Genomic DNA, 15,233 nt, shown 5'->3' with positions numbered 1-15,233 from the left:
TTTTAAGTCACATTTGTTTTTCAAGTCAGGCATGCTGAGAAATTTCTTTGGAGTATTGAGATTTAACATGTATTTGCTGACAATATCAGAATCAATATTGCAGCAGTCTTTTATGTGTATTTCATAATTCATTGATTGAATAATTTATTAAAATCAATTACCTGTATGTAGAATTACTTTTTTCAAACAGTGTATCATCATGACAAAAGACGTTTATTTATAATAGAAAATTAATACATCTTTCATTTTGGTGTTTTGGTATAACAGAGGAAGTGTACCAGCAGTACCAGTATAATGCCAGCATGCCTCCACCCTCCACCATGGATAAGCGTCACCCAGGCTTCCGAGAAGAACTTGGCTACATACCACCACCAAATCGCAAGCTTCCACCTGTTCCTGGATCTCAGTATAATACTTGTGACCGTATCAAGCGAGGTATGACACTTATTTTCATTTTGAGTTATTACATTCTTCAGTATGATTACTTTTTCACTCAAAATGTAATTGATCAGCAATATTTATTCATGCTGAGGAAGAGATACTTAAAGAGAGAAATAATTTAGTCTGTCATGGCTGATTCTGTGCCTTGGTGTATAGTTTTTAATCAGATAGGATATATTTTATCTTAAGCCGTAAGTGAGGCATCAGAGGTTTTGTGAGCATTTGAGTGTAACTGCTACCATCAGAACACTACATCACCATAGGTGAAGCAGACAGTTGCTTGCCTAACTATCATGCATATTTTGAAGTCATACTGTAAGTAGCATTTATGAACAACAGTTTTGTTTCTTGCTTTTTATATCCCTTGTACTTTGATTGAGCACCATAAGCCCAATATCCTCAGCTTTGTAGATGACGGAAGTGAACTTTTTTGATCAAAGCAGCACAAAAGTCATAGTTCTGAATGTAATTAAAACTTTCCATCACATTTACTAGTCTACCCAGTTATAGATGTCGTTTCTAATCCCCCTCCCCTCCTCCCTGACACAATGTTCTTGTAGATGTATAGCCACACTGCAGGGATTGATGAGAGGCCTCTAGTAGGTTTGGCACATAATGTTTTCACAAGGCAAGTGGTCAGAGTACACTCTCCTCTAATAACACGTTAGATCGGACTATTGAGAATGCATGATGTTGAGCATAGCTTTTTCAACTTTGTTTCAAATTCACTGTTAAGATACTTTGTTAAAAGTATGTGTTTTCAAAGTTATTTGAATGAGACTTTTTCTTATTATTTCTTTTTTCTTTACCTGACTAATGCATATGTTTTAACTATACTCTGTGGTTTGGAGGCTGAATTTGAATGTCCAGAGTTTAATTTCCCAGAAATATACTTGTTGAGGTACATCACATCCTGCTGATTTAAATAGTTATTTTACTTTGATGTATGTGTGTAGGTTTATGCAACATTCTACCATATTTGTTACTGATATGGAGTTTAAAAGAAATTCATAAAATTTTCTGCTTGTGTCATATATATATATATATATATATATATATATATATATATATATATATATATATATATTTTATTTTCTAAAGAAATCTTATGAATATGATTTATTGATGCTGATTTGCTTTTTGAATATGTGATATGTATATTATGAGCTTCGGTCCTAGCTAAGCTTTTCTCTTTTTCTCATCTTTATTTCTTTTATACTTACTTGTGATAATTATTAATTCCTGTAATTTAGGTTTACTAAGTATTATATCTCCTTTACTTCATAAGAAGGCAAAGTGTCACCATACTTGGTATATTATGGTTTTACAAATGTATGAAATAAGCATGATATGCAGGTAGCATGCATATTCAGTATGTTAATAATAGTTTTCCATTTAGTTAATTGAATTGATTAGTTTTCATTTTGATATGGAATTAGTTATTGTATGGCATAAGTATCATAGAATTGTGGATGATGTGTTTTTAGTTTATCAGCAATTGTTTAACCCATTTGCTGTTTTGTTGCATATACGTGACAGTCACTTTCCCATCCCAGTGCTGGTGTTGCTCATGTTCGATGCAAGATTCCCCACCCCCCCTTTTATTCCCCTGGCTGTAATATATTGTCCTTCCAAGAGGTGCAAGTACTGATTGGGATAATTTGCACTACACCTACATGGTATATATCATAGAAGATGACACTTTATCAAAATAGAGCCTTGAGAAACAAAGAATTAAAGGAAATACTGAGAGAGCATAGCACTGATAATAAGAATACCTGCAGTATCATGAGAAGGCCAAAGATGATGAATATGATGCATATCAGCCCTATTCACCACGAAAAAGTGATGATTATAGTATATGATGAAAAAATTTTGATTTGTGTACTGACAGCAATATTGTCCACTGTTTTGAACTCTCGTTACCTAATAATTGGTTTTAGTAGTGGATCTAGGAAAAACAATTAGAATAGAAGCACCATGTAGCACCATTTAGGAAAATTAAGGAAAAAAGAATAACAGTATAGAAAGCAGAGTTTGTTAGAAAATAAAGATCACGGGACACAGTCTGTAGATACTATGCAAAGGGAACTTGCATAGATCTCCATGGTTTAGGGATTATCATTCCTAACCTTGATGCACTCACAGGCTTCCTAGGGTGGAACACATAGATTTGAATCCTGGTTTCAGCTGTCAGTCCAAAGTCAACCTAGCTATTCTTCTGCCCTTAGGAGTTGGTTGATAAAATGGGTTCATGGCTCAGGTGGGGTTACATAGACATGTATTATCCCTGGAGATAAGGGAGAAAGAGTACTGCCCACATATTCCCTGTGTGTTGCAAAACAAAGCTAAAAGGATGGGAGTGGGGGGGCTTGATGATTTGAATTATCAACCCCCCTCCCCCCCTTCTTGTATTTCAATTTCTACAAGAGGGAATACATAGAAGGAGCCAGGCAGGGAGTGCATATTCTCCTTTAAGGCTTTGGCTGGGGTGTCTGAATGTATTGATGTAACCAAGATGAGAAGAGAAGAGAGATAGGTAGTATGTTTGAGGAAACAAACCTGGGTATCCTTGCTCTGAGTGAAACAAAGTGCAAAGGTCAAGGGGAAGAATGGTTTGGAAATGTTATAGGAATAAAATCAGAGATTGGTGAGAGGACAAGAGCTAAGGAAGGAGTAGCACTACTCCTGAAGCAGGAGTTGTGGGAGTGTGTGATATAGAGTAAGGAAGTAAAATCTAGATTGATTTAGGTAAGATTGAAAGTTGATGGTGAGAGATGAATGCTTATGCACCTGGCCATAAGAAGGTGGATCACGAGGGGCAGCCGTCTTGGGAGTGGCTGAGTGTGTCAGCAGTTTTGATGTAAGAGAATCGGTATTAGTGATGGGTGATTTAAATGTGAAGGTAAGCCATTTTGCAGTGGATGGTATAATTGGGGATGCATGGGGTATTCAATGTTATGAATGGAAATTGTGAACAATTTGTGGAGTTGTGTGCTGAAAAAGGAATACCTGGTTTAAAGAGAGATAAACAAAAGTAAATGTATGTGAGTAAGAGAGATGGTCAGCAAACATTACTGGATTACATATTTATTGAAATGCATTTAAACGAAAGACTTTTGGATGTAAATGTGGTGAGAGAGGCAACTGGTGGGATGTCTGATCACTATTTTGTAGAGAAGGTAAAGATTTGTAGAGGTTTTTGAAAGAGGGAACATTGTCTTAGCGAAGAGAGTGGTGAGGGTATGTGAGCTTGGAAAAGAAATGTGTGGGAGGAAATATCAGGAGAGATTGAATGTAGAATCAAAAAAGGTGAAAATAAATGAGGTGGGAGGAGTGGAAGGTATTTAGGAAAGCAGTAAAGGCATGTGCAAAAAATGCATGTGGCATGCAAAAGGTGGAAGGTTAGCAGATTAGAAGGGATAGTGAGTGGTGTTTTGTAAAAGTAAAGTTCCCTGTGAAAAAGAAAAGAAGGGCATTTGGGCAGATATACAGGAAAGGAGTACAAGTGATGGTGGATGTGTAAGAGAAAGTGGGAGGATGTCAAGAAAGCAAATGAGAGTTGAGATTAGCGAGTATCAGTAAACTTTAGGGAGAATAAGATGTTTTGGACGGAGTTGATATGTGCAAAAGACAAGAGAACAAATGGGAACATCGATGAAGAGTGCAAAATGGGAAGGGAGTGGATGTAGTAAGTATTTAGAGGATTGTTAAATGTGTTTGGTGATAGAGTGGCAGACATAGGGTGTTTGGATCATGGTGGCATTTAAAGTGTGTCATGGAGAGTGGTTTGGTGAAGAGAGAAGAGGTGATACATGCCTTAAGGAGGATGAAAATGAAGCAAGTTGCAGTTTGATTTATTAAGAAAAGGGGTGACTCTGTTGTTGATTGGCTGGTAAAGATTTTCAGTTTATGTATGAATCAAGGTGAGGTGTTTGAGGATTGGCAGAATGCATGTATAGTGCTATTGCATAAAGGCAGGGGGAATGAAGATGGGTGTTCAAACTACAGAGGTATAAATTTGCTGAGTAGACCTGGTAAGTTGTATGGGAGGGTATTGATTGAGAGGGTGAAGGCATGTACAGAGGATCAGATTAGGGAGGAGCAGTGTGGTTTCAGAGGTGGTGGAGGATGTGTGAATCAGGTGTTTGCTTTAAGAAATGTGTGTGAGAAATACTTAGAAAAACAGATGGATTTGTATGCGGCATAAGAAAGTAAATGGTTCCAAATGAAGGCTGGTTTGCAGCAGGGGTGTGTGATGTCACCACATTTGTTCATTTTGTTTATGGTTAGGGTGGTGAGGGAGGTAAATGTGAGAGTCTTGGAGAGAAGGGCAAGTATGCATTGTGTGAGGGATGAGAGGGCTTGGGAAGTGTCAGTTATTGTTTGCTGATGATACAGCATTGGTGACAGACGAGTGAGAAACTACAAAAGTTAGTGACTGAGTTTAGAAGAGTGTGTGAAAGGAGAAAGTTGAGTGTGAATGTGAGAAAAACAAGGTTATTAGGTGTAGCAGAGTTAAGGGACAAGTTAGTTGGGATATGAGTTTGAATGGAGAACATAATTGGAGGAAGTGAAATGTTTTAGATATGTGGAAATGGACATGGCAGCAAATTTAACAATGGAAGCAGTAGAGTCAGAGGGTGAGGGAAGGCACGAAGATCTTGGAAGCACTGAAGAATGTGTGGAAAGAGTGAACATTATCTGAAAGGTCAAGAATGGATATGTTTGAAGGAATAGTCCTAACAATATCTTATGGATGGGAGGCATGGGCCATAGCTAAGGCTGTGTGGAGGAGGGTGGATATGTTGAAAATGAAATGTTTGAGGATAATTTGTGGTGTGAGGTGGTTTGATTGAGTGAGTAATGAAAGGGTAAGAGAGATATGTGGTAATGAAAAAAGTGTGATTGAGAGAGGAGCAAAGTGTGTTAAAATGGTTTGGACATATGGAGAGAATGATTGAGGAAAGGTTGACAGAGAGGATGCTTATGTCAAATATGGAGGGAACAAGGAAAAATGGGAGACCAAACTGGAGATGGAAGGATGGAGTGAAATTTTTTTTTTTTTTGGGCAATTGGGGCCTGAACATGCAGGAGGGTAAAAGGCATACATGGAATAGAGTGAATTGGAGTGATGTTGTTTACTGGGGTCAATGTGCTGTCAGTGGACTGAACCAGGGCATGTGAAACATCCAGAATAAACCATGGAAAGGTCTGTGGGGCTTGGATATGGATAGGGAGCTGTAGTGTCAGTGCATTACATATGACAACCAGAGAAGGAGTGAGAGGATGTGGCCTTTCTTCGTCTGTTTGTTTGGGGCTATCTCTCTAATGTTGCAATCGGGTATGGGGAAAGATGAGAGAGTGTGTATGTTGTTTTTTCTTTTCTTTCATGCATTTGTGCTGTTTCCTGTGGGATGGGAAGGTGTCAGGAATGGGTGATGGCGAGCAAGTATGAATGTGTACATGTTTATCTGTGTTCATGTATTTGTATGTATGTGGATATGTTGGACAGGATCACAGTTTTGCATGTGATCAAGATATTCCTGAGTCCATGGGGAAAATGAAACACGATAAGTTCCCAAGAGCACTTTCGTGTAATAATCACATCATCAATGAGACATAAGAGAGAAGTATAACAGTCAGTTAATATACATCGTAGAGACGAAGCTAGGACGCCATTTGGGAACTTATCGTGTTTCATTTTCCCCATGGACTCATAGGAATGTGGATATGTATGTATATATATGTATTCCTATGAGTCCACGGGGAAAATGAAACACAATAAGTTCCCAAGTGCACTTTCATGTAATAATCACATCATCAGGGGAGACACAAGAGAGAAATAAAAGTCAGTTGATATACATTGAAGAGACAAAGCTAGGATGCTATTTGGTAAACATGCGATTGTCCTTGTCTGTCTTGGACAATCACATGTTTACCAAATGGCGTCCAAGCTTCGTCTCTTCAATGTATATCAAATGACTTTTATTTCTCCCTTGTGTCTCCCCTGATGATGTGATTATTACATGAAAGTACATTTGGGAACTTGTCGTGCTTCATTTTCCCCGTGGACCCATAGGAATATCTTGATCATGCACAAAATGTGATCCTTTCCAACATATATATGTATATGGACGTGTATGTGCGTATATGTTTATATGTATCTTTGTTCGTCTGTTTCCTGTTGCTACCTTACTAACACAGGAAATGACAATCGAGTATACACAAAAATCGTGTGTGTGTGTGTGTGTATGTCGTTAATAAGATAACCTCGATTAGGACCTCAGTTGCCCATGCCTTCACAGTTAACTTAAAGAAATGTATGACAAAATTGATATATTATACTGGGGAAAGGGATATCTAAACACCCCAAAGAAATTGTAGATTGCTTGAAAAAGAAAATGGTTGCTATGGGAAGGATGAAGATTTTACTACCCAGAATTATGCTGATCATCATTAGAGTTTAGGTACTGCTTGAATGAGGACTGTGAAGAACACTGCATAGGGACAGTGAAACATATCCCTTGCACCTATCACATTATATGCTATTTTTTTAGACTTGGGGGAAAAAAAGGTCAAACAGATACAGGATAAGGAGGAAATGACACTAATTTCCTTCTTTATGGTAATGGAACTGAAAGCATTTTGTTGAATTCAACAAAACAAAACATATTAACCCCACAAAACAACTTAGAAGCAACTATTGTAGCATTCTGAAGGGGCACTTTAGTCATATATGAACTGGATATTAGATATGAGGGTGCAAAATGTTTAGGGTTTAATAGGGCTTGTAAGTGAAGCTTCCCAGGTACATATTTAGTGCCTATAAGTTTTGCCAATTTTAGTGAATTAAGCTTCTATCTTTTAGGGGATTCAATATCTAACAGAATTCATGGTTGATATTGGAGAAATGAACATATGGAGCTGTTTTATTTCATAAACGTGACTAGACTAAATGGAGTAATGATTTAGTGTAACCAAAAGGCATCATTGTCAGCGTCTGTAAAAGAATTAAATTTTCCTTGTGATTGATCTATTTGTGCTGGTAAGTATCATTACTATTACTAGAATTAGTTATACCTAAAGCACAGTCGGAGGCAAGGAAAAAAGAAATAAAGGGTCTTAAAGAAGGCAGAGAAATTAGACAGAAGCTAGGTCAATCATGTCAGCAAACACTCACAAAGCCAACTGTACTAAAGTTTCTGTTCCAAATGGGAGTGTAGTCTGGTATGGACTTGTATAAGTAATTAGCAAATATATGAAGACCAGTCATTCAACAGAAGAACCACAAGGAAGAGACAAGAAGTAGAGATGAAAGAGGAACCATCAGAGAAAAATGTTTGAAGATGTTATGGGATATTGTTAAAAAGCAAGACCAGACATTAACACAACTAGAGGAGGAGTTAAAGAAACTAAGGCATCAATTTGAGGATCATGAAGAGTGTCCTGAAATGAGAAAGGAACTGTGGTATCTTATAAATGCATTCACAGCCTATGAATGAAAAATCAGTTTAGTGGTGGGGATTTAGGAGGAGGATCAGAGGAGAGAAGACAAATTCATTTAAAAGTAAATAAAGACTGATGAATCTTTTCTAGATGTCTTAGAGCCTGTTTAATCAGAGAAAAGGACTAAAACACACACAGATTCTACTTATAGTAGTGTGCAGGGAGTGGCAGAAAAAAAAAAATGTTGGCATCTGACCAACAGACATAAGTTATAAAGACTGATGTTGAGGAACATAATCTGGGGTCATACAAACAGAGATATAAAGGAACATAAGTGAAGATGTTGAAAGAATAATATGCACAATAGGTTTAGAAAAGTTTAGTGCTTGTCAGCTAAAAGAGAGAATTCAGAGAAAGTCAGGGACATAGGGGTTGACTTCAATGCTGAAGGATCTACCTGAAAGCTGGATGGCTCCAAAATTAGAAAGATTGATAAAGCATAGACAAAAATCACTAATTGATTTTGGTTTGGAAGAAGTATATGCACTAGATATGAAAAAAATGGAAAAGAAAAAAGAAATGCTAATTAGAGGATCACTGGAGGCTGTAGAATTGCCAGATGCATTTTCAGTGGTAAAAGAAAGTAGAAGATTTGGTAGTCAAGAGGAAGACCCAAGGGGATGACCAGTTATAATTGTTTGATTTGGAATCATGTGGCAAGCAGGCAAATGGAGAAAACTAAGAAATTTAGGAAAAAGTGGAATTCAGTGGGATATTCCTCAGATTCAATAAATCAAAGGAAGAGAGGGAGAAATGCAAAGAATACAGTCAGAGGACAAAAAAAATGGAAATGTCAAATGAGGCAATAGAATAGAGCAGCCCTACCAGTAAAGCTGAAAAGGCAGGAGTGTTAGGAGATGATAATGGCAGACTGAAAGTAATACTCACATGCTGATGGATTAATGAATAATGGTAATAACTTAAAATCAAGGGTGACATGAGGGAAATTGCACCTGATCTTGTTGGAGTCATGGAAATAGAATTTAATATATTATAGAGATAAGATATCACCTGTTCTGCTCAGATGGGTACATGCTGGTATGGAGGGAAAGCGATAGCAATGGAAGGGGAGGATTAGCCCTCTTTATGAAATATAACCTTAAATTTTTAGAATATTGGATGTTGGCCCATTCAGACAATATATAATAGGAATGTAGCAGTAGGGAAGATGTGCATAATAATGATGATAATAATAATGATGAATATGATAATATTATTTTTTTTTCATACATATTTGCCATTTCCCGCAAAAGTGAGGTAGCATTAAGAACAGAGGACTGAGCCGTAGAGTGGATGTCCACACTTGGCCCCCCTTCTCTGTTCCTTGTTTTGGAAAAAGCAAAACGGGAGGGGAGGATTTCCAGCCCCCCACTCCCTCCCCTTTTAGTTGCCTTCTACGACACACAGGAAATATGTGGGAAGTATGATTATAATAATAAAAATAGTAACGATAATGATAATATTGATTATAATAATATTGATAAACTTTATTTCAGAGAAATACTGTACAAGTACAATAGCTGTCCATAGCATGAAAAAAATTACATTAGAAAAATTACAATGAAGAGAATTGCATTATAGATGGATCTCCCAAATTGACTAACGAGCCAGTGGAGATAATAGAATTTCTTTCAAGGCTGTACACCAAGTTGACTGTTTAAATTTCCAGCTGGTTACAATATTATTAGTGATGATGTTGGATGTTGCCCCAAGCTGCTGCAGCAGCCCATACCCTGCCCAACGCCACAGCTCCTAAAAAGATGGGAGGCTGTGCCTCACAAACAGTGCCGAGGCACTGTAGAGCTTCGATGCACCCATCATCATCCTCAGACTATTGTTATAACAAATTCTAAGTTTGTTCAGAGATCTTAGGTCATATAAAACCATGAGTAACGTACAGTAAAATGAGGTTCAGTAACTGTGGAACAGGAATGCTTTTATTTCAACATCACATTTGTTAAAATTTCTTATAACAGAGTTAGTTCTTGAGCATAAACCATGGTACATATGAGTAAGGTGCTTGACATCATACCCACTACTTGTTAAAACATAACTCAGATATTTATATTCATTCACAAAATCAAGGTTAACACCATCAAGGCTGACTAATGATCTTGGGTTTGCCACTGCCCTACCTGCTTGAAATTTCATACATTTTGTCCTCTTAGTATTTAAATTTAATTTTTGCATTGATATTAGTGTATGACTGATATTGACTAAATACTGTAAACCGGACAGTAAGGGACAAAATACTACAATATCATCAACATAGTAGGATTAACATTAGATAATCCTCCAAATAAATAGGAATGATCCACAACAAAGATAACAATGAAGGAACAATCAGAATGGTACATAAAGAAGTGGAACTTTCACTTTTTTTAATGTAACATACTAATGATAGGAGATTTATATTGTAGAGAGATAGACCAGGAAAACTTGGAATCTCTTGGTGACAGGGAGTAATCGAGACAATTATTTAGAGTGTGTCCAAAGAAATTTTCTATATCACCATGTCATTGAGCATTTTAGGATGAGAGGGACTGATACACTACCATTGCTAGATCTTATTTTCACACATACTAGCATGGATATTTAGAATAATATATAGGATACACCAGTTGCAAAAAGTGATCATGTAATGAGCAGGTCTAACTATGTGGTAAATGAGGACACACAAAGAGCACAGGTGCAACAAAACTTTAGACTTGGTTAAAGAGCAGCAAATCAGGTTAAGGGATTTAGAAGAAAGGATTGTACATGAAGATGTAAGGATATGAGAGGAACTGAATAGCAAGTTGAAAAATGTTTTTATAGTGGAAGACACTATAGCACCATCAACACAGAGATGGAATGGGGAGGATAGTTTAGAAATTATTCAGATATCCAGAAAAGACATCAACAGAATAACAAAGGGTTTTGACCCATTCAAGGCTCATATACCTGATCATATTTCTCTATAGGCAGCAGGTTTGGATGGTATTGCAGTGGAATTTATTAAAAAAGGGGGTGACTGTATTATTGAGTGGTTGGTAAGGTTATTTAATGTATGTATGACTCATGGTGAGGTGCCTGAGGATTGGTGGAATGTGTGCATAGTGCCATTGTACAAAGGCAAAGGGGATAAGAGTGAGTGCTCAAATTACAGAGGTATAAGTTTGTTGAGTATTCCTGGTAAATTATATGGGAGGGTATTGATTGAGAGGGTGAAGGCATGTACAGAGCATCAGATTGGGGAAGAGCAGTGTGGTTTCAGAAGTGGTAGAGGATGTGTGGATCAGGTGTTTGCTTTGAAGAATGTATGTGAGAAATACTTAGAAAAGCAAATGGATTTGTATGTAGCATTTATGGATCTGGAGAAGGCATATGATAGAGTTGATAGAGATGCTCTGTGGAAGGTATTAAGAATATATGGGGTGGGAGGCAAGTTGTTAGAAGCAATGAAAAGTTTTTATAGAGGATGTAAGGCATGTGTACGTGTAGGAAGAGAGGAAAGTGATTGGTTCTCAGTGAATGTAGGTTTGCGGCAGGGGTGTGTGATGTCTCCATGGGTGTTTAATTTGTTTATGGATGGGGTTGTTAGGGAGGTGAATGCAAGAGTTTTGGAAAGAGGGGCAAGTATGAAGTCTGTTGTGGATGAGAGAGCTTGGGAAGTGAGTCAGTTGTTGTTCGCTGATGATACAGCGCTGGTGGCTGATTCATGAGAAACTGCAGAAGCTGGTGACTGAGTTTGGTAAAGTGAGTGAAAGAAGAAAGTTAAGAGTAAATGTGAATAAGAGCAAGGTTATTAGGTACAGTAGGGTTGAGGGTCAAGTCAATTGGGAGGTAAGTTTGAATGGAGAAAAACTGGAGGAAGTAAAGTGTTTTAGGTATCTGGGAGTGGATCTGGCAGCAGATGGAACCATGGAAGTGGAAGTGAATCATAGGGTGGGGGAGGGGGCAAAAAATTCTGGGAGCCTTGAAGAATGTGTGGAAGTCGAGAACATTATCTCGGAAAGCAAAAATGGGTATGTTTGAAGGAATAGTGGTTACAACAATGTTGTATGGTTGTGAGGTGTGGGCTATGGATAGAGTTGTGCGCAGGAGGGTGGATGTGCTGGAAATGAGATGTTTGAGGACAATGTGTGGTGTGAGGTGGTTTGATCGAGTAAGTAATGTAAGGGTAAGAGAGATGTGTGGAAATAAAAAGAGTGTGGTTGAGAGAGCAGAAGAGGGTGTTTTGAAGTGGTTTGGTCACATGGAGAGAATGAGTGAGGAAAGATTGACCAAGAGGATATATGTGTCAGAGGTGGAGGGAATAAGGAGAAGTGGGAGACCAAATTGGAGGTGGAAAGATGGAGTGAAAAAGATTTTGAGTGATCGGGGCCTGAACATGCAGGAGGGTGAAAGGCATGCAAGGAATAGAGTGAATTGGAACGATGTGGTATACCGGGGTTGATGTGCTGTCAGTGGATTGAACCAGGGCACGTGAAGCATCTGGGGTAAACCATGGAAAGTTCTGTGGGGCCTGGATGTGGAAAGGGAGCTGTGGTTTTGGTGAATTATTACATGACAGCTAGAGACTGAGTGTGAACGAATGGGGCCTTTGTTGTCTTTTCCTAGTGCTACCTCGCACACATGAGGGGGAGGGGGTTGTTATTCCATGTGTGGCGAGGTGGCGATGGGAATAAATAAAGGCAGACAGTATGAATTATGTACATGTGTATATATGTATATGTCTGTGTGTGTATATGTATGTGTATATTGAGATGTATAGGTATGTATATTTGCGTGTGTGGACGTGTATGTATATACATGTGTATGTGGGTGGGTTGGGCCATTCTTTCGTCTGTATCCTTGCGCTACCTCGCTAACGCGGGAGACAGCGACAAAGAAAAATAAATAAATAAATAAATAAATATATGTATAGGTATGTATATACATGTGTATGTGGGTGGGTTGGGCCATTTTTTCATCTATTTCCTTGCGCTACCTCGCTAACACGGGACAGCGACAAAGTAAAATATATAAAAAATAAATACTTGTCAAAATATGATGTATAGTTTTATAGTACAAGTGTTGGATAAATGGTTTTGTCTCAAGACATGGCTAGTGCAAACAGTATACATTATTTTAAGAAGTTGTATGAGGGTATAGGATGTTCAAGAGATGTGGATTCATGAGTGTAAAACTTCTCCCCTGTACAGCACAAAAAGGTAATTATTGGAACCCAAATAACATAGAACAAATGATATTCCCTTTGTAAATGGCTTGCATAACAAGTCAGATGCTCTATTTATGTGTTCACTGAAAGACACATTAAAGGCCATACGAATTGTAGGGTTTGGGTCCAAAATTACAACCTGCACAAATGCAGTAAAATCAGATGATCATGTGGAAGAGTTAGACTTTAGTAATAGATACACTTATAACAAATAAGCTCTCTAGCTCCTAAAACGATATAGTAGATGCACTTGTAAAGATTGAAACCAAAACTTAATTACTGCACTAATATGTAGACCATCAGATGGATTGCCACTGAAATTTACTCAACAGGTGAGAGATATAGAATCATGACTTTGCCTCCTTGGAAACCCAGTCCCACTTATACTCTTCTTAAGAGAGTTCAACCAACCACAAATAAAATGGAGACCAGCAAAAGAATAACACTGTAGCAGAGTCTACCAACTCAGGAAACAGCTCAGGTTAACAGTTGCTTAAAAAAGAGTGATTCACTTTGTCTGACAAGTTCTTCCTCAGACAATGAATAAGAAAACCAACCAGAAGAAATAAATTGCTCGACATAAACACATCATGTGACTTAATATATGGTATCACCATCTTAAAAACCCTGCTTTCTGATTCCAAATTTATTAAAGTAAAAAACAATTTTGGATGCTAATCTGCTTGACAAAACACATGTAACCATGGAGGTATATTCAGTGATTTCAGTTTTGATAGTAAGCATATAAAATGGAAAGATGTGATCAATGAGATGTCTGCAACGCAATGGAAAACCCTGATGAGTACCAGGACAGAGGAGTATGTTTAAGTCATAACCATTTTGGTACTCAAAACATGCAACTGTACATACCACATAGAAAAAAGCTCAAAAAAGGTTTAGGGTAGAATGAGAAAGATGAGCTCTGTATAGGAAGTAAATAAATACTACAGCTCACTTGGCAAAGAAAACGAAACCCATCAAATGAACTAATGGACATAAACTATAAACTCAATAGGTCTTACAAAAAAAAAAGGAAAAGGAAGAAAAGAGCCAATGATGAAATAAGAAAAACCTAAGTTACTTTTAGTCATATGCAGAACAAATCAAGGACTGCAAACTCCCTTGATCCCATAAAAACAGGAGAGGGTACTTTTATGGATGACTGCTAGGAGAGGAGTGAGTTTCAGAAAAAGCAATAGGATTTGGTATTTAGTGAGCCAAAAACTACCTTAAAGATAAATGACTTAATACTCCTCTTCCAAAATAGAACCCCCCCCCCCCTTCATGTTACCATATCTCTATTCTATATCTCTGATCCCTGTTCCCCCTGGGAATTCCCTAAAGGGGGTGGCTAAAGCAAAAGAGTTTCCATAATTGGTGAACTCCAGTGCTGTGTCTTAGCCTACCTACTACTTCTAACTAAAGTTCCTACATAATGCTCCTGCCTTATGTTCTGTTGCTCCTACCATTTTGCCAAAAGGCAAGGATAGCACATAGTACTCACCATAGGAAAATCTTGGGTTATGAAGAATTAGTTGTGTGAGTTGATTGTTGTCAAGTGTTATGTGTGTCAAGGAGAGATTGTATGTTTGTGAACAAAATGCCAGCAGTCCATGTGTGGGTAAGGTACATTTATTAAGATAGTTTGTGGAAATCTTGAAATTTGATCAGAGTTATGAAGGAGTTTTCAATGATAGCACCCATCACATCTGCATTTAGTCATTCTTCATACTGATATGATTCATGAGATGAATTATATGTGGTGGATGCTCACTTAATCTTTCTAATGGGGCAGTCCATAAGCACACTAAAATTGAATTACCTCACCTCCCTGCATCATAACACAGAGTACAGTCCAGTAGCATTATGTTACAGCAGTATTTACATGACTGCTAAATAGATTATTGCAGAAATGGATGATGTTATAATACTGTCTTTGTACTGGACAGTAATGAGCAAGTAGAGCTATATGTTGTGTAGTTTTTTATATTTTGTGAGTGAAAAATCACCTTCAGCATGACTTAATCATCATTTGTTGATGAAATGGAAGACCTTCTCATTTCAAAGAACATCATTTCCC

The 15,233-nt window shown here is 37.6% G+C and overlaps 1 protein-coding gene across 1 annotated transcript in view; it reads left to right on the top strand.

Annotated features, from left to right (window-relative positions):
- Dscam1 (Down syndrome cell adhesion molecule 1) overlaps positions 1–15,233 on the top strand; it is a 1,447,516-nt gene that overhangs the window by 1,130,155 nt on the left and 302,128 nt on the right. Inside the window, exon 35 of the mRNA XM_071666240.1 lies at positions 268–435. Coding sequence (XP_071522341.1) covers positions 268–435 — 168 coding nt within the window. The remainder of the gene's footprint in view (positions 1–267; positions 436–15,233) is intronic.

Source organism: Panulirus ornatus, chromosome 11, assembly GCF_036320965.1.
Source record: "Panulirus ornatus isolate Po-2019 chromosome 11, ASM3632096v1, whole genome shotgun sequence".
Taxonomy (NCBI): domain Eukaryota; kingdom Metazoa; phylum Arthropoda; class Malacostraca; order Decapoda; family Palinuridae; genus Panulirus; species Panulirus ornatus.
The sequence above is the reverse complement of the archived record's forward strand: the minus strand, read 5'-3'. Positions and strand labels throughout refer to the sequence as shown.